Source organism: Tribolium castaneum, chromosome 10 (genome assembly GCF_031307605.1).
Source record: "Tribolium castaneum strain GA2 chromosome 10, icTriCast1.1, whole genome shotgun sequence".
Classification (NCBI taxonomy): Eukaryota; Metazoa; Arthropoda; class Insecta; order Coleoptera; family Tenebrionidae; genus Tribolium; species Tribolium castaneum.
Genome location: NC_087403.1, coordinates 8,555,662 through 8,580,581, shown reverse-complemented (window position 1 = coordinate 8,580,581; position 24,920 = coordinate 8,555,662). Strand labels below are relative to the sequence as shown.

Here is a 24,920-nt window from a genome sequence, read left to right as displayed (position 1 = left end):
TTAAATTTGAGAACTTTTAAGTTTCGTTACGTTTTATTCGATTTTGTGTTTTACTTCTAGTGCTGGTTTTTTACGGACAATTTTCTTCAGTTTTTAATTTTGAGTGTGAACGAGTATAAATTTATTTACTGTGATTGTTTTTTGTTATTTAATATACAATGAATTACCAAAATTTAGAATTTCTCTCAATATCCACTTCAATTGTTTATATATTGTATATATATTATATACATATTATATATATATATATTATATACACTTTATTTTTGATGTGTTTGTTAACTGGAAATTATATAAGTATAAGTTATATTTATACATAAAATTAATCATTATTAGATGATATAAGATCGTGCTTTACATTTTCAAAGATACCGACGAAATGCATTGTTGTAAAGAAGTTGTCGTCTTCCTTATTCTCTTCCATCTACTTTCATATTTTCCACTAGCGACGTGCTGGTCTATCTGCGATGTTTTTTCACGTGGTACCTTTAAATAAACACTCCTATTAAATGAATATTATGTGAAAAAAAAATCATAATTTTTAGGTATGTTTTGAGAAAAGAAAAACTTAAAAAATGTGTGTAAATTTTGATTAATAAAAAGTTACTTGGACCTTGGTATTTGTTAGTAAATAATAATTCTTTTGGCTATCAGGTCCTTTTATTAAACAAAACATTTTTTTTATAATAAAAACATAATTAGGACGTTTCGACATAAAAGTGTCATTATCAGCTTGACGTAATTTGTATAAGTAGATATTGTAATAATACATTTAATAAATAAACATACCTTGAATGGTTTAGTAAGTAAAAGCATACAATGAAATGCGAAAAAAAAACTTCAAAAATAAAAAATAAGTGTTCTATAAACGCCATCTATAAACAAAAGAAAACAACAGCATTTCTTTATTTCTCGGTCCTTTTGAAGATACTTTCGAATCTTTCGATAAATAAATAGATGTGGTTTACAAAACCAGAGTTTACATAAATATCTGATTACGATTTCCTTGTTTTTGAAAGGTGAAATGTACTCATTTCTACGATATCTAATGGTGGGAGAGTTCAAAATTTTATTTATTTTATTTAGGGCTAATAGCTCGTTAAACATTCATAAAAGATCTAGTAATGCAATAGATAAATGGAAAAAATTGCTGAAATGTGAAGGAATTTTCAAGACCAGGTATAGGGCCTCAAAGAATTGAATTTTCTACACCAGACAGTGGGCAGCTCACTCTCGAAGTCTAGCGTTAGGTCCAAAATCCCACTTTACTTCGAAATCTAGCGCGTTAGGTTCGGCAAACTATCTATTGACCCAAAATTTACGATCTTCCCATTTCTTACTGCTTTATTTGGAAAATTTAGGGTTTGTCTCGATTGGTGTTTTACATTTTTGTACCCTCGGTCTCGGTTGTTGGGTGTTCCTGCCGTTTAAAAAAAGGCTTCATTGTTAATCAAAATCTTATTTGATAAAGGTTACAATATTCAGAAAGTACAATAGGCATTAGAACAAAGAATTCCATCATCAAGTAGATGAAAAGAACATTTATAAACAGTCTGTATTAAAATTAACCCCTTCAACGCTACGCCACTGATAAGCAACCCGCCGTTATGTTGGCAACACATTGAAATGACATAACCTCAGTTTTTTGTTTACTTCAAATACACAAAAACCGGCCAAATGTGGAGTTTTTCGTTTGAATATAGTAATCTGTGACGAAACATGTTTGGAACAAATCGCAAAGTATTCGTTTTAATCTCTTTCGGGTTTTTTGTGCACGGTCTTGTGCTAAAGGCTGCGTTCGACATCTACTTTTCTAGTCCAATTGATAATGGAATGACCCCCATTTTATCCACAAATAAACCCCCAGCCAAGCGTCTTGTCCTTTTCGTGGCCGATGGTTTGCGAGCGGAGGGAATTTTTGGTGAAAATCAGACCGAAAATGCACCGAATTTGAAGTAAATTTATGATCGTTTTTCCCACCATTACGAATATTTTTTCAGTAAAATAAAACAAACGCGCGGTTCTTGGGGCATCGCCCACACTCGAGTGCCCACAGAATCGCGTCCAGGCCATGTGGCCTTGCTTGGCGGAATTTACGAAGACCCTTCAGCCCTACTCAAAGGCTGGAAAGTGAACCCTGTTGATTTTGATTCCGTGATTAATCAGAGCCGGAATGCGTGGTGCTGGGGCGGTCCCAGCATCATTAACATGTTCAACAAAGGTAGAAGTTAATTTACGTCATCTAAACCGAAAAAATATTTTTTTAAGATGATTTGCCGCACATTCACTTGCATTCATACGACTCGAGTTTAGAAGATTTTGGTAACAATAACACAATTGGGTTAGATTTGTGGGTGTTTGACGAGGTTAACAGTTTCATCCAACAACAAAAAACTTGCGATGTTTGTGAATTCAAACAAACGGGAAATTTATTTTTCCTTCACTTGCTTGGTATTGATACAGCGGGACATGCCTTTAAACCCAACTCTTTGTAAGCGCGTGATTACTGATTAGACAACTATTTTCGAGCTTATTGCAGAGAATATAAGAAAAATATCAGATTTGTTGACGAAAACATTGTAAAAATTGAGCACCTGTTTGAGACCATTTTCCCTGACAAGTCCACAAGTTATGTGTTCACGGCCGATCATGGTATGACAAACTGGGGCTCACACGGCTCTGGCTCCGACCATGAAACCACAACCCCCCTAATTGCCTGGGGGGCCGGTATCAAAATTGAGAAAAAACGCAAAGATGTGCAACAAATCGATATCGCGCCGTTATTATCGGCACTTATCGGAATTAATTACCCCATTAATTCATTGGTAAGTTAGTAAATTTAGTTGAGAAAAGCTATCGGCCGTTTTAGGGACGCTTGCCGGTTGATTACCTCGCCACCTCATTAGATAATTTGGCGCAGATGATGATTTCAAATGTCTTACAACTAGTAGAGACTTTTAATATTAAAAGAAACAGACGGATGCGAAACGCGATTCGGTTTGTGCCCTTTCAAGGGGTCACAACGCAAGAGCTTGAGTCGAGAATTGCGCATCTGAAACATTTGTCAAGTCTGCAACAGTTTGACTCACTTGTAAAGGTGCAAAAGTGTCGTTTCGCATGATTTCAGTATTTTTTTCCAGAAAACTGAGTCAGAGAAATTGATTGAATTCCTAATTGAGGGTTCCGATTATTATCACAATTACTACCAACTTCCGATTTTAGTTTCCATAACTGTGGGGATTGTTGCTTGGATTGTTTATTTAGCGACGTTTAATGTCAGGGTTTCTCAAAATACCTCACGTCGAAAAATAACTATTTACTTCGAAGTATTGGTTTTTGTTCCACTGTACTTAAACGTCTTATATTTATTGATAAGTGCGTCTGACAATTACGTATAATTTTTTCGTTGACCTTTAACCAAGCGACGTTTCTGAGAGTTCAAAGAAATTAATTTGTTTGCAAAATGTAATTAATTGATGCTGAAAATTTTGATTTTGTCGCCAAAATTAAGAGTTGCGGTTAACGAAAAAATTTGGTTAATGGGCGATTAATAATCTCACTTAAAGCCGGTACCAATTATACAGGGTGTTTCAAGTTTTATGGCTGAGGCAAAAATAAATATTTTTAGTCGAGTAAAAAATTAAATTAATTGTCTAAACGATAAGGAATTAATTACGCTTCCATTTGTTACTTTGATATTGTTCAAACTTTTTAACGTACTGTTGCGAGACATTGAAACTAAATTTTAGTAAAAAAATTGTTTAAGTTATTCGCGTATTTTCTACAGTGAAATTCCTTTAAATCTTAGAGCCGTAATTGCTCAATCAGAATTATGCGTAAGTTGATAGCTTTTGAGTAATTAACGTTTCAGTATTGAAGATCCAAATGCTCCAATAATTTATGGCAGGCTATTGTCAAGGAATTCTGACCTGATCACCACAATACCACAAAGACCATCATAAATTATCTCAATATTAAAATGTTAATTATTTAAAAGCTATCAAATTTCGCATAATTTTCTTTTAGGAATTGCCGCTCAAAACTTTACCAAATAAAAAATACTCCAATAACTTTAAAAAAATCACAAAATTGGTCTTGAATGTCAAAACCTTAGAAATTTTGACAAAATATGAAATGGTAGCATAAATAATTTCCTATCGTTTAGGCTATTAATTTATTTTTTATTCGACTACAAATATTTATTTGTGCATTGGCCATAAAATTTGGAACATTCAGTACAGGGTGTAGCGAAAAGATGAGGACAAAAGGGAGTCAGAGATTCTCTAGGTCAAAATTTATCAGTTTAACCCAACTTACCTTTATACAGCGCCAAAGTACAAAAATTATTTTCGTTTTTTGTTAGTAAATTTAAAATGGAATAATTAATTTTGATAAAATTTGGTAGAACTAATTTGTCATCAAAACCACATGTTTTGGTGCTATTTCTTTTTTTATCAACAAATGAACACATTTTAGGACCTATTTTTGTCATACGTTATCTGAGTAACCTAATTCTTTCTTTATTTGAAAGATCCATTATTTCTGAATTTTTATATTTTGATAAAAAAATATCTACCTTGGTTTTGTAATAAGACAATTATTTAAGTAGAAGTGTCAACATTTCGGACGTTCGGCAAGGATTATTATTGGTTTTAAAAATGCATTTAATTATTTTATGATTACTTTAATTATTATTTCTATAATTATGAATTTTTCTTAACAGTGGTGTAGATTTTAATTAGTTGTGTTTGGTAGAAATCAAACGATTTTTTGAAATTTTGTGAAAAAATGCCTTTTTTGGTTTAAATGAATAACTAATTTTACATTATTGTTATCTAACATACAATTACATAAAGGAACTAAGGCTTAAATTGAAAATGTAATAATAATAATAAGATTTAAAAAAATGTTTTGTTAGAAAAAAGCTTTTATTTGAAAGATGCACTAAAAAGTAAAAAATAATGTTCTATCAGAGAAGAAAATTTTTGCTTAGAAATTAGGATTTTAAAATTTATAAAAGCTTTGGGAACAGTGCTCAATTTAAGAAAGTAATTCTGTAATGACGTATTGTTGTGACTTATGACTGTTCCCGAAGCTTTTATAAATTTAAGAATATTAATTTGTAAATAAAAATATTCTTCTGTGATGGAAAATCATTATTTTTTTACTTTATAGTGCATCTTTTAAACAAAAGCTTTTTTCTAAAAAAACATTTTTTTAACGTCTTTTTCTCTTAGATTTAGTTTTGCCGTATTATTGTAACACCATTACTTTTCTGATTTGTGCAAACTTGTTTAGTGGTATGTGATAGCAAACACCTGTTAGCATTGGAAGCACATCCTAACCTCTGTTCTGTGACTATACCCTATCGTCCAAGATAAATGAATAAAAAAAATAGCGACATTTGTTTGTAACGAAACGTAATGAAAATGTCACGCATATTAAGTAAGTATGCAAAATTTCAATTCAACGGGAACCCTTTAAAATTTGGCTCCAAAAATATGACTGACAGACAACGAAGCAAGGTAAATAAAAGCTTTTAATAAATGGACGGACGTTTGAGATTTTACATGTCGACTTAAATTATTTTTTTTTACTCTAAAACCGAGGTTGAAAAGTTAAAAAAAAATAAAAAAGAATAGATCCTTCGAATAAAAAAAGAATAATAAAAAACCAAAATAACAGTTAGAGCAAATTATTTATACCAAATTTCATCGAAATCTATTTTTTCATTTAAAAGTTATTAAACAAAATCGAAAATAATTGTTGAACATTGACACCCTCTAACTTTTCAACGGTGCAACTTGATAATGGGGTAGTAGTTAAGTTAAATTCAGGGGCGCGTCCATTAAGTAATTTTTTTTTGTTTCCAAAAATTTATGTTAAAATATTTAAATAATGTATTAGAATTTTGCTCAACAAATTTTTTATCCAAAAAATGCAAATTTATATACATTTTTAAATAAAACACTCTATATTTTGTGCATTTTTGGATATACATAGTTGTTAATCATAATATTTTTTACTAGTAGATTTTGTTAAGTTTTTGAAATAATTGGATCTCATTGACAAAAACAAAATTTTTTTGAAAAGTTAAAAAAAGTACAACAGGGAATGAACCTACAGTTGTTTATGTAAGTTTAAGTAATTAAAATTTCTAGACGTAAAAAAACTTCTTTCTAAACATAAAATAAGATGTATTGTTTTACTTTTCCAAAATATTCCAACAATATTTTATTAAGTAATAATAATTTATTTAATAAATGTGCATTAAAAAGACTTCTACTGTTATTATTTCAAAAACATTTGTTCATCAGTTTTTTATATTATTTATAAAAAAAAGAAAATTGAAGTAGGGGGGCAGTTGGCCTTGAATTCGCCATTGGTTAAATCGCTCTATATTGAGCTGGGGAGTCTCTGGTTCCTCTTTGTTCCCATCTTTTCGTTACACCCTGTATAACACAAAAAAATGTGCAGCTAGTTAGTATTATTATTATTGTTATTAATCGCCTTCACTCACTATTTTATTAAGTAACTATTCTGTGATTTTTTTGTTCTAGTTCAGTCGCTTCCGCTGATGTATTACGTTTATTTCATGTTTCCCATTTTCATGGTTCAGATTTTGGTACGTCGTCACGTTTTCATTTCCGAGGCTTTGAGACAAGTAAAAAGTTCGGGTTTTCGAGCGGCTTTGGGCCAATTTGTTGTCTACTTAATTGGACTAAGATTATTAGTAATGACCACACCAACAAAACCATTTTTTCATCATTTATTAATTATAGGTGCAAGGATTTCATAATCGCAAATCGCTAAGTATCGTAATGTATTTAGTACTAGTTTCCGTTTTTTACTCCAAATCGTTACGTCACACTAGTCGCTACCAGAAAACACTTTGGACTATTTGTTGCGTTAGTGTTTCACTTTTCCCGTTTCTTCCTGAAATGACAACAACGTTCAATACTACCAGCTAGTAAGTAAAAAGAACAGTAAAAAAACGTAATAAAATCTAGTCTTCTTGGATATATTTTATGGTGTATGGCTGCATGCAAATTAATTAGTTGCCAAAAATCGAGCAAAGTGATTAGTGTGCAATTTGGAATGGTGGTCTTGACCCCGCTTTACACTTTGTCGGTGGAAAAAGGCTTGGTCACGTCAGATTCGCCCCTTAAAAATTTCGCACTTATTTGGTCGTGTAAGCAATAAAGTTTGTGCATTTTTGGAGTTAATCGTGTCTTTGTAGTGGCCCCAATTGTTGCGATATTGTTTTCACCGATTCAAATTTTTTCCCGCCTTTGCAGTATTTTTATTGGGTTTGGTACCTTCTACCTGATGGTGACGTCCAATTACGAGAATTTGTTCTTGTTTTTTTACGTGTGTCTACTTTACGTTTGGCTGATTTTGGAAAGTCGATTGGATTATAAAAATCTGGGGGAAGCCACGTTTGAGAGGCGTTTTGAGGGAAATACGTCACAGTCAAGTGATGATTTTCGCCGAGCGTTTTTCTTCGTATCCTTTCTATCGAATTCTTGTTTGTGGTTTTGCTTTTGCAGCCTTAACTCTGTAACAGGTTGTTTTGATTTTTATAGGATTTTTCGGGACTGGGAACATAGCAAGTTTGAACTCGTTTGATCCAATGTGGGTTCGTTGTTTCCTGACGATTTTTAGTCCATTTAAAATGGCAGGACTGATACTTTTAAGGATAATTGTACCTTTTTTATTTACTAGCTGTGCCTACAGAGCTGTGAACTTATTGTGTAAAAGTAATACGCTTAATATGTTTTGTATAGTATTGATGTTTTCTGATTTAATGTTACTTGAACTGCTGTATTATATCACAAATATAGGGTCCTGGTTAGAGATAGGCATGAGTCTGTCAAAGTTTATTATAATGGAAGCTTTCGTTATAATTATCTTAATTTTGTACGGATTTGCTTATTTATTGACTTCTGTTAAAGTGAAATTGTAAAAACCGAAATAAATTTTTTCTATTAAGTTTGTCATTTATTCAAACAAAAACCAACCAAAACCATGTTTTTGATTAGATAAGATTAACCCTCTACGGATTCGCTCCAAATCAAATAAAAAAAAAGGTTTTTTAAACATTTTTTTTATTTTGTCAACATTCAAATCATTTGTTTTCTTTGGGCGAGTGCTGTTTGGATTAAAAATGATGAAGAACAATATTTATCTGCCGTAACAACTAACTTAAATCTTTCTCAAGAAAAAAAAAACACCTATTCATTGACAAGTTATGAAGATTAACAAAAACAAAGACGAACTGCGACCGCTAGAGTTCACTTCGTGAAAATTTTCGGAAACAGAAAACACAGAAGGCATACAATATGTTTCCAACTGCAGGTTTAATATTGATGTGAATTATTATTTATTATGAGGATATAGAAATTGATAATATCCAAGTAGATGAAAAAAATGTTCATTCATACAATCTATATACAGGTCGCTAAAAAGTATGGATATAGTTAAACATTATAAAAACTATTTATTCAGTTTTCTTTCGCCATTTGTTCTAAGGATACAAGGCTAACTTAATTTTTTTTTAATAGCAAGAAAAGTTAAATTTAATATTTTTAAAAAGAGTAATTTTTTCTTGATGTTACACACGCATACGATAATTTAATCAAAACTTTAAAAAAAATATCGAACTGATAAGATTTTGAAAAATGTAAAATTTTGTTAGCATTGAAAATGTTGTCTTCATCTCCTCTTTTTAGCTCTTTGCCGCTTGAACCCGAAAAATCAGAAAAGGTTAATAGGAATTGTAAAAATAACATTTTTAACTGAAAAAGAACACAAAAGTTTAAATACGAAATACGTGATCAGGTGTTGTGTTATACCGTTCTGAAAATATTTAGCCGTATTATCCATACTTTTTTGCGATCCTGTATATAAAATTGCTTGTTCTCATTGACTGACCTATCAACCCACAGAGTAAAGGGCTGGGTACAGAAAGTTAAAATTTTCACTGTAGATATAGATTTTATAACGTAGGTATCTACTAAGAAAGGATTTTTGGAATATCACCTCCTAAAGAATTTAAAATTTAATTTAAAATTTTCGATTAAACATAAAGAAACGCGTGTTATTGGATTTTTGGAAAGTCAACCCCTAAGTGGGTTAAATGGGGGTGTTGAATTTTAAATATAAATCCGTCATTCAAAAAAATATTAATGTGATATCCATTAAATTAGTATTTAGGCTTTAGGTTAAAAAAAATTAAGAAACACGTGCCTCAGAATTTTCGAAAATCAATCCCTAGAGTGTTAAACTGCTGGGTACTATAATTTAAATTAAAATCCGTAAATTCAATTATACAGGTTGGTCCAGTCCAGCTCTCGTCTTCTGCAGCTCAGTTATTATTAAAGTTGGACTTTTGATATTTAGTAGATGTTATTTAAACTGTAGGAAACACTTTTGTTTCAAAAAAGATATGACGTCAAAATAATATTTTTTTAACGACGTGCTATTATTTTTTGTGCTTATTATGATACTTTTTTAGCTTCTTACGTGTCTAAAGTTTTTTTCAGATCGGTATAAGGATTACTATTAGAATAATAAAAACAAAAAAATCGGTTTTATATCTTTCGTTTTAAAAATTAATTAAAAATAGAAACAGAGTTTTTTTGACGACATTATTACAATGTAAGTGTTAAACAAGGTTTAACAAACTTGTTAAGTATTAAGTAGGTTTGATTGATTTTAATTACTACAGGGTGTTTACAATTTAAACGTTTTAAAAAAACTTTTGAGTCTCTTATTTTGCTTATTTCAAATGACAACCTCTGTTTATTTTTATATCATTCGATGCAGAAATGAAAAACATACGTGTTTCATGATATTTTAGAGATTCCACCCCTACGGGGTTAAATATAAAAATCCGTCATTTTTTAACTTATTTCTATGAGAATTGGTATTTGGCCTTTCGGTTAAAAATGAAGAAGCATATGGTTAGTTAGGGTAAACGTGAAATAATACAATTTCAAATCCGTCGCAACGCGACGTTTCGACGCTCTGAGAGGTCACAAAAATAAAAATTTCGCGGACAGTGATGCGATCGCGAAACGATCACTTTGCTATATATCCGTTACCCAAAAAATATTGCAAATCAAAATAATTATTATAAACTTAAAATTTGATTGTTACAAATGGCAATGAAAAAACTTACAAAAATATTACAATACAATTGTTATTTTAAATTCAAGCAAAGACGTCGACCTTCTTAATGGTTTTAATTATTAATTGAACATTAGTTTTATAAACATTTTGGTTTACAAAGCTCCATTAAATTACAATTTGTTGTTAACAAATTTTATTAGAACTTTTATAAACCTGTCCTTAATGTTTTAAAAAATTGGAGTAGTCAGAATAAAAGTTGTCAATGAACGTTACGGCAATTCATTCTTGGAAGTACCCGAATTAAAATTCCGACCATTACCGTGAAGGCGTAAATTAGATTTGCTGGAAAATAATTAACAAACCCTTAACACTACAAAGTATAACTTAAGACACCAAAATGTAATTTTTCTTAAAAGTGATAAACATTTATTAATTTTCTTAGAAGAAATATGGGGAGTAAAAAAATTTACATGTTCATCGCCACGTTTCGACACTTGAGAGGTCAAAGAAAATAAATATGTTTTTTTTTGCAAATTTAATTTATTGTTTACTTGATGCAAAATAAGATTATAAATAAGTTTATTATAATAATTTAAAACATATATACCCAGTTTTATTGATTTTATTTAGAATACCATTTCTAGTTAATGATTAAAATTAAATATCACACGTAGGTATAAGGTAATTTTTTATTGATTTTTGTATCCGTCTACATTTTAAGAGAAGCTCAAAAAGATCACAAAGAATGTTACCCTCCTTAAAATTGAATTACGACTATTTTTTGGGATTAAGTTATCAATGAACGTTACGGCAATTCATTCATGGAAATACCCGGATGAAATACTGACCATTACTGCAAATAGGGTTCACTGAATATAATTAACAAACTCTTACAGCAGGGGATAATTAAAGGGCAAAATTTCAATGAAATATTTTTAGATTATTGAAACTGATAAACATTTATTAATTTTTCTTAGAATACAAATGAAAAATACAAAATTGTCGCTTTTTTTGAAAATCTAATTTACTCTTTAGTTGATGCGAAATAACAACTGTTGTGCAAACAAAGTAAGTTGTAACCTTTTCACAAAGCGTCGAAACGGCGCATTGCGACAAACTTGATATTGAATTGTTTCACGGTTGTCCTATCCAATCATTTCCATCAAAAAATCCTTAAACATTACAAAAGACGATAAGCAAAATTTTGAATATCACTCAAAACTAGTTTACGAGTTTTGATAATTTATGTCTGTGTTTGGTTGCGGTCAAGGGACCGAGGTTGTACGGTAGGTGTTCGTCTATGGACGCGTTATTTACACTTTGGGTAATAAAACTGATATTTTTAGTTTTTTGTACACCAAATAACACAAAAATATTTTTTGAATCTCACTTGTTTTTCTAAGTTTACAAAAGTGTGCAAAAAATGTGCTAGGCATCAAATTTCTTATGGTACCTGACACCATACTTTTTATAAGTTTTTGCTGAAATTTTTAAAATTCTGGTGCCACGAGGCTTAGAAGGACAAAAAAATTATGAAGTTGAATTTTTTGTCAGAGAATAAGTCAATAACTATTTGAGAGAGAAAATAACAAATAATATGGTACGAAAAGGAAATATTATCAGCTTTGATTTTGATCATAATATGAATATCCTAAAATATCCCATTTTCGAAACAGCAACGGCATTGCATCTTTTGTATCGCCTTTCGGAATATACATTTTTTGTTCGTTGACATTTCATATATTTTTCGCGGTTAATACACCACCGTTTTTTTTTCCTAAAAGGCGTATTATTAGATACTGATTAATGTAAAAGATTAATTTTCGAGGGCCGGGTTAGGCGTCCACATATTTGTGCCAGGGGCCAGGCCCGCCATAAGAGGTGTTTTCGCCTGCGTGCAAGTTTGTACGTATTGTTATTTTATTTGTTATCTGTTTATAAAGGGTATACACCCACAAGATTTTTTCAAATTAGGAAATAATAGAGATTTGGGGTAAATGTCATTAACTGACAATTAAGTTCCAATCAAGTTTGTCACAAAATTTATGTATTAAAATAACAAAATAAACATTCTAGTATATCTCAAAAATACTAAGATTTCTTCGGATTTCTTTAAAAAAATTGTACTTTTTTAACTTTCAAATTTGCAAACTATACTGTGACTTTATATTCAAACAATTTAATAGTTCACATTCTGTTGTAATAAGAGATAAATTCCTTAGACTAGATAGAATTGTTTAGACTAGAAATGGGTAGTGTAGATAAGTACCGTGTGGGCAACTTTATCGCGCATTTAAGAAAATCACGATTTCTAATTAAATAAAAAAATATTGCATTTTACACGCCTGACTGTACGTTCGAAAGGTATCTCCCCTAATTTTTTGGTAATTTTTCACTTACAGATAAAAATAAAAATTAAAAAAAAGTAATTTTCGACCAAAAAGTCCAATTCTGAATTGTATACTAAACCACGCGTATTCGCTTCAGATAATTGTTTACGAAAGGAAAATACCAAACAGATTTTCAATTAAACGCACTTTTACATTTTAACTTTAAAAATGGACTGTAAGTGGGGTAAGATTATAAAAGATTTCGTTACTGTAAATAAGGGGCTTCAAGAAGGTCGGCTATTGGTAACTGATCCCTTTGTTGGCAAATTATACCATCTTCTAATAAATCACGAGTCTGGTTTGCGTCTAAATAAAAAGACCAATTTTTTAACCAACCAAGCAAAAATTTATAATTCTGATACCAGCGTTCGATGGGCTATCAGGTAAGCATGCATTTAGTCTAAAAACTTTGTAGTGAAATTAATAGTTAGTGCCCAAAAACTCACAAAACTGCTACGACTTTATTTATTAACAAAAAAAATAATAAAAATCGAGAATTGTCCTTATCAACGTACAGGCTGGTGTGTAAAATTTCAGGATTTTTATTTCATTAAAAGTCGCGATTTTCTTGGGTGCGCGATACACTTTTTAATTATTACTGCTGTATTTGGAAAAATAGAAATCAAATTATTTATAAAAACATATTCCAAACTCTTATGGGGTTCTTGCAAAATATTTTCTGAAAAATGAATTTTTAAAGCTTTAGTCTCGTTAAGTAAATCAAATCCATCATTGTTTGTCCCATGTCGAAAATCATCTTTAAGTTTTATGTCTTTACAGTTTTTTTATAAAACTTTTTCTAAAAAATTGAAGTTATTCACAAATCCAAATGGATTGTGAAAATAGGAAATAGGTGAAAATAATAAGAGGATTTTAATTGGATCTTTACGTCAAAAAATATTTTTAGTTTATGTCTAAGAAATAACTAGCTTATTAGCAAGTGGGTGTTAAATATCTAGGGAGGTATAGGGTTTTATAAGGAGTCCTTTTATTATTTCTTAGCAAATTTTGTCAAAAATACATTATTACATAGAATTTATTATTTTACCTAGCATTTAGAATTTTATTTGGAAAATCACAATTTATTTACCTAGCAGTTTCTTAGTATCCGTAATTTTTGCTCTAAGTCTGTTGTTTTTTTTTTTGAACGACAGATATTTTTTTACATTCATGTCTGTGGAACAAAACCACCAGGTTCTAATAAACCGGGTTAAGTACGACAAATTTAGCTATTCGAAAAAAAGTTCAAAAACTAGTCTATCAAACAGCACATGGGAGTAAAAGTAAATTAAAACAATAATATTGTTTTAATTAAAACGTATTGTCATTATTAATTTGATTCCATGAAATAAACCCTCACGAAAATGTACACAAGAAAAAAGCCCACAGAAAAAAGCCTACAAGAAAAATGCCCACACGGAAAAAGCTCACACCGAAAAAAACTCCACACAAAAAAAAAACGCACTGAGAAAAAAATTTACATTGAAACCACCCCACACAAAAATAAACCCACAATGAAAAATGCCCACCCAGAAAAAAGCTCACATGAATACAAGCCCAACCGTCAAAAGCCCACGGAAAAAGTCTTACAGAAAAAAATCTCTGCTGTCGTGGATGAATTTATAAATCGATAACTTGATAACTGAACGAAATTTAGTGAAAATGTTTTTTATTTAATAGTGTAAATAGGTAAATAAATATAACTACAGGTTGCTCAAAAACTGGCGCACCATTCATTGGCACGTTTTGATAAACATGTGTATATTACAGGAAAAATCTTCCTTAAGTCGAATTTAAAAAAAATTGAACCTCCAAACTTATTTTGTTAAATTCTTCAGTTTTCATTATTTTTTAATGATGAATAATTATTTTTAAATTTGCTATCAGACCTTAGCAGTTTTTTGAATTAAAAAATAATAATAAAATCCATAAAAAAATCACAATTTGTAGATGTGTCAACACTGGGAATTATCTCCTAGGAACCGTTTCAGAAATAATTTATATATATTGTTGATCAAATTCTATTGCGATCACAACGTTGCCACATATCATTTGTTTAAAATTTGTTATTTTCAATGGTTTTACTATTTTTACCTTTATATGTTGACATTTCTCTATCACACACCATTGAGTAATGGTGTAATTTTATTTATAACATATAGGAATTAATAACTACGGCGATTCAATCGGGGTAAAAAATTAAAATGTAGACTAGTTTCGGCTTAATTTATTAAACCATATCCAGCTATAGGTGATAAAATAGTTAAAAAATTTCCTAGATCATAAATTGAAAATTGATTACATTTTAAAATTTAAAAACTGACACAAAAGTTAAAAGAATAGCTGACCTAAGGTTATGCTACCCTGATGTTGATTTTGGTAAATTGTAAATTGACAGGAAATCTTATCTTTAAAGTAGAGGAAGACAAAAAGAGAGTTTACTGTTGAATATAAACTAGAGGAGAAACGTAATACGACCTATTTGCATCAGCACAGTTTATACTGAGTTTCTTTATCTGGGATTTTTTTGTATGTGTGTTTTTTGGTAAGTGAGTATTTTTCTATGTAAATTCTGTATCCACTTCTGTTCTTTGAAAACGTTATTAATTTATTATCGAATGCCTGAGAATAGATATCATTATCTTTTCTCCAATGATAAAATTCATTTCTTATGATTGACTGCACGTAAGTACAATGTTATGGGAAAAATTAGCTTCTGCTCGTACAAAAATTTCAATGATAAACACATTGTAAGTTTAATTGGAAACGCATAAATATTTCGGGCCGTATTTAACAGTTCGAAAGTATATTTTTCTTTTCATAATTTAAAAGATATTTTTTCACACAAACATGTGCAATATATTTTATTTTTAACAAAAATATTGTTTAAAAAATTTGAATAAAAAAAATTAATAAAAAATACGCCACTGCTCCGACATTCAGAAAAATTTGAAAAGCATTAACTTATACTAGGTCAAAAGCGATTTTATTTTAGAAATCAGGCCATAAATAAAAATTCTACAGCACCTGACGTTTTTCAAATCATCAGCCTGTATACTTATAAAAAACTTTTTTTGTCGGGCCCTTCTATAGCCCAATAGCCCACAATCCCACACTGGCAACAAGCGTAGTATACTTTCTTGTTCAAATTTGGTGGATAATTGATATTATACTATTTTAATAAGAGATATGATAATGCTGTGCGTTATAATTTTTTTATTATTTTATATTCAAATGAATTCGCGCCGAACGGTTTTGTTCGAGCGCCCTATTACAGATTCCTTTATTAACAACCAAATCCCCCCAAAAAAAAAACCTTTTCACGAAAACAAGTATCTAAAATATTAATTTTTCAATTTTTTGTATAAGATCATCACTTTAGTTAAAACCACGCACAAGTGTGAGATGTATGGCCCTTCTGGAATTTTTTATTTTCATTGATTACGTCCTGCGGTTAGTAACTTTTTACCGACGCCATTTTGTAGCGTCATTCTTGTCCTTGTCTTGCTGTGTCGCGCACGCTAAGCGAAGATATCCAAATTTGTTCTTTATCGCACCAGGTATTAAAGACCAAAAGCCATCCTCATGGAAAATCGTAAGTACGCGCATGCTTTCATCTTTGCCGCGTAGTATTTGTTGATATTGTTCAGAAATAATGTGATTCTCACCTGATAAACCCAAATGTAGAAGTTCGTGAAACGGTCCCTTTAAACCCTTTAACTGTGTTTTAAAAATTTAGTTTTCCGTGATTTATTGTGCCTCAAAACGAGTTTTTTTGTTTGATTTTGATCTCTTGGTGGTAATTTAGCTCCGTGGGTGATATTATTATCAGCTGTTAAAACCGCCAACATGTTATTACAAAGGTAATACGATCTAAGTATTTCGTTACTCTTGCGTCAATTATTTAAAAAATTCAACAACAAAAGCTGAGTATTTCATACACAGAATGTATTATACAACGGTTTTCATTAATTTGTGAAGGTTAAGTTCCCCGGTCTTTTCATTTTTCGAAACCGCCTTTCTCGATTGATCTAAATGATTGATTCGGGTTTTTCGGTGTAATTTACTAGAACAGGCGGTAATAAGTCGTAAAATTCATATTCAGTGGTAAGTTTCCCAAAGTTGGGTGAGTTTTGAAGCGGGAAAGTTTTGGCGCCCATAACCTAACAAACCGTCTACAATTTCTATCCAATTTAGCCAAAATCGTTGTTAAGATGCGATTTCCGCCCAACTCGATGCAAGTTGAAGCCAAAAGTTGCATGTTTCGGGTTTAGGATACACTTTGGCGCCTAAAAATCAATGTGCCACGACGGCAAAACTTCTTGAGTTTGTTGCATTTCTAGAACCAGCTGCCCCTGCTGTAGAATCGGCAGAACCTCAGCCAGGACCAAGTGGTGTTGAGCCGATTGACGTTGATATTATTGAGATTGTCGATAGCCCGGAACCCGGGTTCCCAGCTGGTGAAGAAGCTGCAGCCTTGCAACCCTACGGTGGGAACTTCGCGGCGGACACATTTGATTCAGACGTTGATGATTTTCTGGATGAGGCGTTCGAACTTTTCATTCTGCAACCACAACGTTGGCAACAGTTTCGGCAGTTTTGCTACAATCCTTACTACAATTCGTCGTTGATGTTCGACATGCCTCCTATGTCGCCACAGCCGTAAGACATTTTTTTCGTCCGGTTCGTTTTTATAAATATATCATTTTATAGAGTAGTTATTAGCGATGAGTCGTCAAGTGATGAAGAAGACGAAATGTAAGTAAGTGTTCTTGTCGGGTTTCGTAAGTTTCAATGTTTTCTAGGGAAACGCTTTTCATCATTTCAAGCGACTCGGAAAACGAAAAAGATGACCATGAGCCGGATGGAGCTGATGGGGAAAAAATGGAACTAAAGGATGGTGAAAATGAGGACAGGTTGGTTTCAGAATAAAAGCATGAATGTATGTCTAACCGTCTTCAATAAAATTCCGTTACAATATTCAGTAACAATTATTTAGTTTAAAACATTCATTCAAAGGAAATATCAGTTAGAAATGGACTAAGGTTATTCTGCTTTTGGTGCTGGGAGCGGTTTTTTGGAGTTTTCACCTCTAATGAGACCATGTTAGTTATGTGTACTAGAACAAGTTATATTATCTGCGATTTAAATTCAACGTAGCGACTTATTCCAGTACTTTGGTGTTGGGTTTGGGTATTTTAACTAATATGTTTGCTCATAAGTAGGAAAAAAAATAGTTATAAATTTATTTTTATGCAATCATCACATGAGATTACATGAGTATACAGCTAACTACGGATATGAAGACCATTAAATTTTAAATTTTATTTTAAACAAAATAAAATTCAGTCTGGAAAGTTCTTGGCATGCTGTATACTCACGTAAACAACACTTAGAGGAGCGACTTTATAGTTTTTTTCAAGTAAATTTAATGATTGGTTTCCTCTAAAACCAAATGGAGGAAAACACGAAAATATTTACTATTAAAACGCTCTTCCAAATTTTTTGTTATTTATTTTTTTACGTCGGATCCGTAAAAGCAGAGGCCGAAATAGGGAATCCATTATATGAATAAATAAACAAAAATTCGGGAGAGCATTTTAACAAAATCAACATTTATCTTCTGTCATTCAAAACTGTTTGGAATATTGTATTTTCCCAGAAGAATTAACAATAACAACGCAACGTAATGCCAAATTATTTTCTAAATTTTTTTAAAACGTGGTAGCATTAACTTTTTATGAAATTTTAAATTAGAGCGTAAGTGTTGACAGTTATATTTAGTTTTACGAGGACTTTAATCACGAAAAAAAGGTGGTTTTCTTATATTTGTTCAAAACTTTTGGTTGTTTAGATCACAACGTCCTAATAAGTAAATTAGAAAAATACGCATAAGAGATATTAAATTGCATCATTTTGTTTTAATAATAAATTTTAGCAGGTATTATATAAAAAAAGAGCAATAACACATAGTGTTATACTTTGAACAAACCTACGGTGCTATTCACTTTCACAAGTAGATGAAATAATATAATTTATATCATCTAAAGAAATTATATTAATTAAGGCTCGGAAAATTTGCATTTAAAAACCCTAAAGTATGCATACAAAAACTGTTAAAATATGCTTACATGCTGTTATAAAATAGCAAAATAGTAAGTCTTTTGTACTTCATACATAATTTTTAATTATAAAAACCCATAAAATAATAAAAACAAAAGTCCAGTATGTTATTAACAACATATTTTTTATTTTTAACAGCTACATACTATTTTTTGACACATATTTCGGTTACATTAATTTTATTTAATATTTTTAGCGTTATAATGGTATACTGTAACATATTTTTGTAAATTAGTTCATAATCACAAACTTTCTTTAAAAAATCAGAAAATTCAACGGCTTATGGCTTAGCAGAAGGAACGGGTTTGTTTCTACTTGCTTACACATAAATTATTTGTACATTTAAAGTAATTCTTGGAGATTTTGTGCCTAAAAACATTGAAAATATGCATATGCTTATGCATTTATCTATATTTTCCGAGCCCTAATTATTACTTACTATTGTTAAATTAACTCTATTTTTCTTTAAATTGAAATTACGTTTTACAGTCGAACTTTTGTAAGTCGAATTTTTTGATATCCCAAACCTTGTAACGAAATTTTCCTTTTTTCCCCACCATTCAGTTATCACGTGTTCTATTAAGAGACGAAATAAATATGATTTTTGAAGATCCAATTATTCAGTCTATAATCGTGTTCATTTCGCAATGTGTATTGTTGTATATGTACAGCTTGTATATACCCAGAGTACCCAAGTCGCAAACTTATGTAATTTGAATGAAAAAAATATTTTTTGTCTACGTTGTGCATCTTAAACCCTACAATTTCAACGAATTCTACTGGTGACGGAGCAAAGTGGCATTAAAAGGAACTACATCTTCAGGATGGGAAATCATGAGTGTAACGCTAATTGTTGAGTTCTCTGATATACATCACAGTATAGAACAAAGATATTTCAATTTTCACTGTTTATTGACAAGTAATCACTAAGATTAACTGAACACAAATGGTCTACACCTCACACTTACCCCGTACTTGTCGTCCATATTTAGTGATCGCAGCGCCCTCACCGGTGGTTTTTAATAGTCATACGGACTTTTCTGTCGTATTGTTGTGCCTGTGTGATGTTTTCTTTTATGTAATAAGTAGATATGAATAACATAGAATTAAGAAGCATGCCGAGGTGTGTAAGATCAGTTATTAATTCTTACAACCTCATTAGTTTATTTATTAGTGCATGATAATGATAAGAGTAGAATAAACAGTTAAACTTTAGGAGGAAATTAATTTTGGCCTTCCATAAAGCTAACTGTATTTAACGCCTAATTTTTTTTTTTTTTAACTTAATCTATTCTTAGCGAGAACGCTGCGATGGCTTTGGTCGAAATGAGCCGCACGACTCGTCAAACCGACGAAGCAAACAAAGAGAACATAGACCGGTAGTTTTTCCCATAATTTTATCCTTTTCGAAATAACGTTCGATTTTTAGCAGCAACATATCAAGCGAAAAAGATCCGGGTGACTTGTCCGAGGGCGCGTACGGGTACGAAAATGCCGACGATATTCCGCTACCCGAACTGCTCGAAATCCACGGTAAACAATTAGTCTCCGGGTTCGAGTTTGGCGAGGCAACGAAACGTCGCGCCCAACAAAACATGCAATCGGCTCGAAACAAAACACAAGGGAGGGAAGAACCGTCAACGTCCGAGTCCGCTGACGATTCCGTAAGAGAGAAAAGCGTAAAAACGGGTAAAAAATTGACGAAATTGCAGAAATTAACACAAGTGCACAAAACGCCACATTCCCGCAAGCGGCAGCGCGTGGCTTCGGCGCGAACCAAGCGACAGTCCGAGAGAGATTTCAGTAAAGTTTCCCGCCAAGTCCCCGAGTGCCTTCGGGGTCACCCCGATTGCGTCGAGGTCTGGGATTTCATGATTTACAAAGAGGAGGCTTTGCTCAAATTGCGAAACCCGAGACTGTTTAACGACTTTAAAAGCGTTACGCCGCGCATGCGGGCGATACTTCTTGATTGGTTGATGGAAGTTGCCGCCGTTTACCACCTCAGGAGAGTCACGTATTATTTAAGTGTTGATTATTTCGACCGTTTCCTGTCTATAAGACCCGATATCCCCAAAAGTCTGCTACAGCTAGTGGGGATCACTTGTTTGTACATTGCTGCCAAAGTCGAGGAGATTTATCCTCCGAATCTTAACGAATTTTCCTACGTCTGTGATGGCGCATGCCAATCCAAAGACATGATCTCGTGTGAAGTTTTAATTTTAAATGTAAGTTGGGTGGGATTATTATGCGCGGTTTCTCCTCACTTGTTGTTACAGAGTTTAGGTTGGGAGGTTGTTCTCACAACGCCTACTGACTGGCTTAATTTATACATGCAGTTGCACCATAAGAGTACTGATATCGTCCGAACTAAACTCAATATGGACTTCAATAAAGACTTCGTTTTTCCACAATATTCCGCCTATCAGTTCACTCGTGCTTCGCAACTGATTGATTTGCTGTCACTTGATCCCGGATTTCTTAAATTTGGATACAGTGTGATTGCTGCAGCCGCAATGTACTACATGTACGGACGCGACATCGCCTTAGCTGTCTCAGGTTTGTTTAACTACAGTTTCTCAACATCCAAGAGGAGTAAACCGCTGATGAGTTTATATGTACACTTTAAAGAATCTCCAAAATATAGCTTACTGCGCACACTCCGTATATACCTTACTTTTCTTACGCAAACGCAGTACAGGAACTCAGGTTGTACTATACTCTGTTTAATAACTTGTTTTACCTAAATAAGAGTTAATGCGTTTTCCACGTAAAAAAGTTAATGTGGTAGTATTTAAAAATGGATTAAATGTAGTTGTTTTTCAGTTTGGTATTCTCACCCTTGTAACTTTTTCATTTTTTTAAGAAGTACAACAAACCGTATATATTCTTAAATGAATTGACGAAGTCTATTGGTTAAAATTATCAATTTACTTTTACGATCACGTATGTCAAAATTCAAATTCAAAATGAACTTCCAGATAAGTCCAGATATGTATCACACCCCATACTTGAGGGTAACGTTACAATAACAATTAATTATTAAAAATTGCATGATCTCAATCTTTAACGGCTTAACGTTTAGTAAAAAATTTAGTAATAGAAGTCAGGTACTGTTTGATTTATTTTTAAAAAATGTCATTAGGTTTTAGCAAAAAATCTTATATAAAAATCGAGCTACGAAAACACCGAAACGGGGGCAAATTCCATATTGATAAAAGTTTTTGCTGTAAATGTGAAGACAAAAAGTGCTTACTTAGTATTGCAATTTCCAATCTTTATAAGAAAGTAACGAAAATGTAAAATAATCATGAGAGAAAGGAAGCAATTAAATAAAGGTGGCTGATTGTATCGCACTTTACGAAGGAATTACTAATGCCAATCTTAATCCTAAACTAAAACTGATGAAGAATTTAGAACTTGCTTCAACTTCAATCCCATTTCAGTTACAGAACATTACAGAAAAGTTCCAATCGTCAGAACATCTAATTATTGTTTCTTTTGACGAATAACTTTTTTTAGTAGATGCGTCCTTTTCCATTAAAATGTTTGTACGAAAAGCTTATTTTTGCCCATAATATTGTATAATGTTTTTTTTATATTTTTATAGACACTAAGTGGTGATATTTTGTATTCACGTGTTCAATAATAACCCGTTTAAGAAACAGAACTCTATCTAAAATATAAAAAGGTTTAAATTTTGATGAATCTTTAACATGAAAACGTAACTCAATTTTAAAGAAATTTGTAGGGACATAAACAATAAACAAACAAAATTTGTGGCTTACGGAGATGATGAGTTTTTGCCAATTGTGTCTGTTAAGTTTATTTAAATTTATTATTTTGAAATTTTTTACGTTAGCGATTTAAAATTTCGCTATTAAAATGCGAAACCTCTTATACACATTGCTAACCACCGGTTGAGAAACACTGATCTAAATAGTTAATTTCAAGAAAAACTTAGTTACTTATGAAAGCAATTTTAGTATCGCGGCTTGTCAAGTCAGTTGAAGTTTGATTAAAAAATGCCTAGTTATTTGTTTAGACATGATTTTAATCTTAGAGGAGTGCTAAAAAATGTATTTTTGCTAAATTTAGTAAATAAAAGTTTGTAATAATTGTAATACTTTTTTATCTAAAATAATCTTAATTTTTTATTTGGTTTTTAATTATTTACTACTATTTTGTCATATTGTGATACATGTTAGAATTTTTCGTCATTAATAATATCAGTATCTGTCTCTACATAACATATTCTTTTGCTTTTTGCTAAATTTTTATGAAAATTTATCCAAATGGCACTAAGATTTAGTTTATTTATTGTGAGATTTATTTAACTGGCTTTTTAAAAGATTTTTACAATCTTAGTCAGATGGTTTCTGGCCTTATTCGCTATTAAAAAAAATTGTCGGGAAGTCCACGAAAATGAATGGTGTTTCTCGTTATGTGGAACTGGAAATCTTATTTTTTGTTTAATCAGCAAATTTAAAAATAGGAGAAAAATACCTAGGTCATTACTTTGAAAATAGATGTGTTTTACTTTTAATAACAAATTTATGTTAGGTAGCCTGTCTTGGCTAAATCAGGACAATTGGTCACCTAGTCACCTTATTCAAAATGATAATCAGAGTGAATTTGATTTTATAGAATTCATATTTTTCTTATTATAATTTTTCAAAAAAGCAAAAAAAAAACAATCACTCTTTATAAAATACAAAAAACAAAATAAAAAAGTTAAAGCTTCTTATTGTCTTATGATTATGAGTAATTAAAATTATCAGTCTTTTTAATTAATTTTTTTAATATCAATTTTTTTTATACTAAGCAGAAAAAAGTTGTATTCTTCAAAAAAAGTGAAATATGTATTTTATGCGTTATTTTGTATTACTTTTTTACAAAAATAAAAAAATTACAAGGGTGCGAATACCAACCTGAAACACCCAGTATAAATGTATGTTCAGCGGTTTACCCCTCGATTGGCCTTTAAATGTTAACATATTAAAAAAAATACAAAATCGATATCGGTCAACCTCCTGCATAACAAAATCATTTTTAAGTACAAATGGTGTTTCAGAAATGAGTTTTTTTTATGAATCACTACTGTTTATTTTACATTTTTGGAGCTTTTAATGCTAATTATGTTGATGTAAATTTCTGTGCTTAGTTTTTGAAATCAAATTTTTTCGATGAAAAAATTAAAGAGAAAAGTTCAAACTTAAGCAGAAGTAAGATTATCAAAAAGTTAATAACAATTTATAGGTTTCGATTGGTCGCAACTGGAGCCTTGCGTCGACTACATGGAGGTGTTCTACATAATTATTAAAGACGCCCCCGATCCGCGTCTGTACTCCTGTCTCGGTGGCCCTCATCCCGAGGAAATGAGCCGACTTTCGGCCGGGCTTCTCCGCCGGGTGCAATCGGGACCCCAAAGTGAAAATTACTCGTTTCAAACCCACATTGCCAGCATGGAGTACTTTGTTAGTATTGTTTGACTTTGTTTTTGTGTTTTTCTAAACAAATCTGTTTAGGAGACAGCAACAATCTACAGATTGAATAAATTACGGCCTTCTACTGCTAATGAAGATACCACAAGTGTTCCTGCAACAGAGGAAAACAATGAAACGGTTGATTTGACTGAAGAACTTGAGAATTTAACGGAGCTGGCAAAAGAGGATGCCAGCGCTACTACTGTTGACCACAATTTGATGACTTTGGACGAAATTTTTGAGCTTATTTTAGGCCAAGAAGGGAGTAAGGATTCTAGTTAGGGGTTTATGTTGTTACTATTGTTCGTAACTAGTTAAGATGTGTATTTTATGACTTGTTCTTAAGTGTTAGTTTCCTCGTTCGTATTATTTATCTCACTACACTAGTGCCTTTTCTAAACTGTGATCAATAGTTTTAAATATTGAGATCTATTTGTAAAGAAGCGTTGTAACCTTTGTAAATTTTTGCTAAACATTTCACTTCAATTTTAGTCATAGACAAATCATATTTATTAGCATAAATTAGTCAATTGTAATATATTCGATTTTAACTTAATTGTTTTAGCGTGACGCGAGATCTATGATGTAACTTTTATAGCGTTTGGTGTCGTTCCAGTTTTAGTCAAGCAAATTGTTTTGGATTATTTTAATCGTAATTTAGAGTCTTGTAGTCACTTAAAAAGACTGTATTTTATACATATTTTTGTATATTTGGAATTTGAAATAAACTGTTTTGGTACTACTTGAGTTTGGGGAATGGCTGCTTGCCCAAATAAAAATTTTGCAAAAA

At 31.4% G+C, this 24,920-nt stretch overlaps 2 protein-coding genes across 3 annotated transcripts; both read left to right on the top strand.

Moving 5' to 3' along the window:
• The first annotated feature begins 1,594 nt into the window (after positions 1-1,594).
• LOC657215 (GPI ethanolamine phosphate transferase 1) lies at positions 1,595-7,992 on the top strand. The gene is made up of 11 exons (XM_008200813.3): positions 1,595-1,955; positions 2,001-2,221; positions 2,269-2,491; positions 2,540-2,825; positions 2,870-3,091; positions 3,141-3,375; positions 6,561-6,733; positions 6,783-6,970; positions 7,011-7,192; positions 7,241-7,506; positions 7,568-7,992. Exons 1-11 carry the CDS (start codon positions 1,720-1,722, stop codon positions 7,964-7,966), a joined length of 2,631 nt encoding a protein of 876 aa, XP_008199035.1. The 5' UTR covers positions 1,595-1,719; the 3' UTR covers positions 7,967-7,992.
• A 7,981-nt stretch (positions 7,993-15,973) lies between these two features.
• Positions 15,974-24,870, top strand: CycE (Cyclin E). 2 transcript variants are annotated; one of them, XM_008200820.3, is made up of 10 exons: positions 15,974-16,119; positions 16,868-17,186; positions 17,238-17,282; positions 17,330-17,440; positions 19,946-20,026; positions 20,080-20,311; positions 20,360-20,872; positions 20,924-21,203; positions 23,904-24,121; positions 24,173-24,870. In XM_008200820.3, the coding sequence occupies exons 1-10, from the start codon at positions 16,110-16,112 to the stop codon at positions 24,410-24,412; spliced, it is 2,049 nt and encodes a 682-aa protein (XP_008199042.1). In that variant the 5' UTR covers positions 15,974-16,109; the 3' UTR covers positions 24,413-24,870. The 2 variants fall into 2 exon arrangements, with proteins under 2 accessions (XP_008199042.1, XP_968851.2); XM_963758.5 differs by having other exon boundaries at positions 20,077-20,311.
• Positions 24,871-24,920: the final 50 nt, after the last annotated feature.

Excerpts from the sequence above, each read along its gene's own strand:
- LOC657215 (XM_008200813.3), top strand. The coding sequence starts at position 1,720 with ATGTTTGGAACAAATCGCAAAGTATTCGTTTTAATCTCTTTCGGGTTT. Across the intron at positions 2,492-2,539 it reads GCCTTTAAACCCAACTCTTT|AGAATATAAGAAAAATATCA; the intron begins GTAAGCGCGTGA and ends AGCTTATTGCAG. Across the intron at positions 6,971-7,010 it reads ACGTTCAATACTACCAGCTA|TCTTCTTGGATATATTTTAT; the intron begins GTAAGTAAAAAG and ends AATAAAATCTAG.
- CycE (XM_963758.5), top strand. Across the intron at positions 17,441-19,945 it reads GATGGTGAAAATGAGGACAG|CGAGAACGCTGCGATGGCTT; the intron begins GTTGGTTTCAGA and ends ATCTATTCTTAG. Across the intron at positions 20,873-20,923 it reads GTGAAGTTTTAATTTTAAAT|AGTTTAGGTTGGGAGGTTGT; the intron begins GTAAGTTGGGTG and ends TTGTTGTTACAG.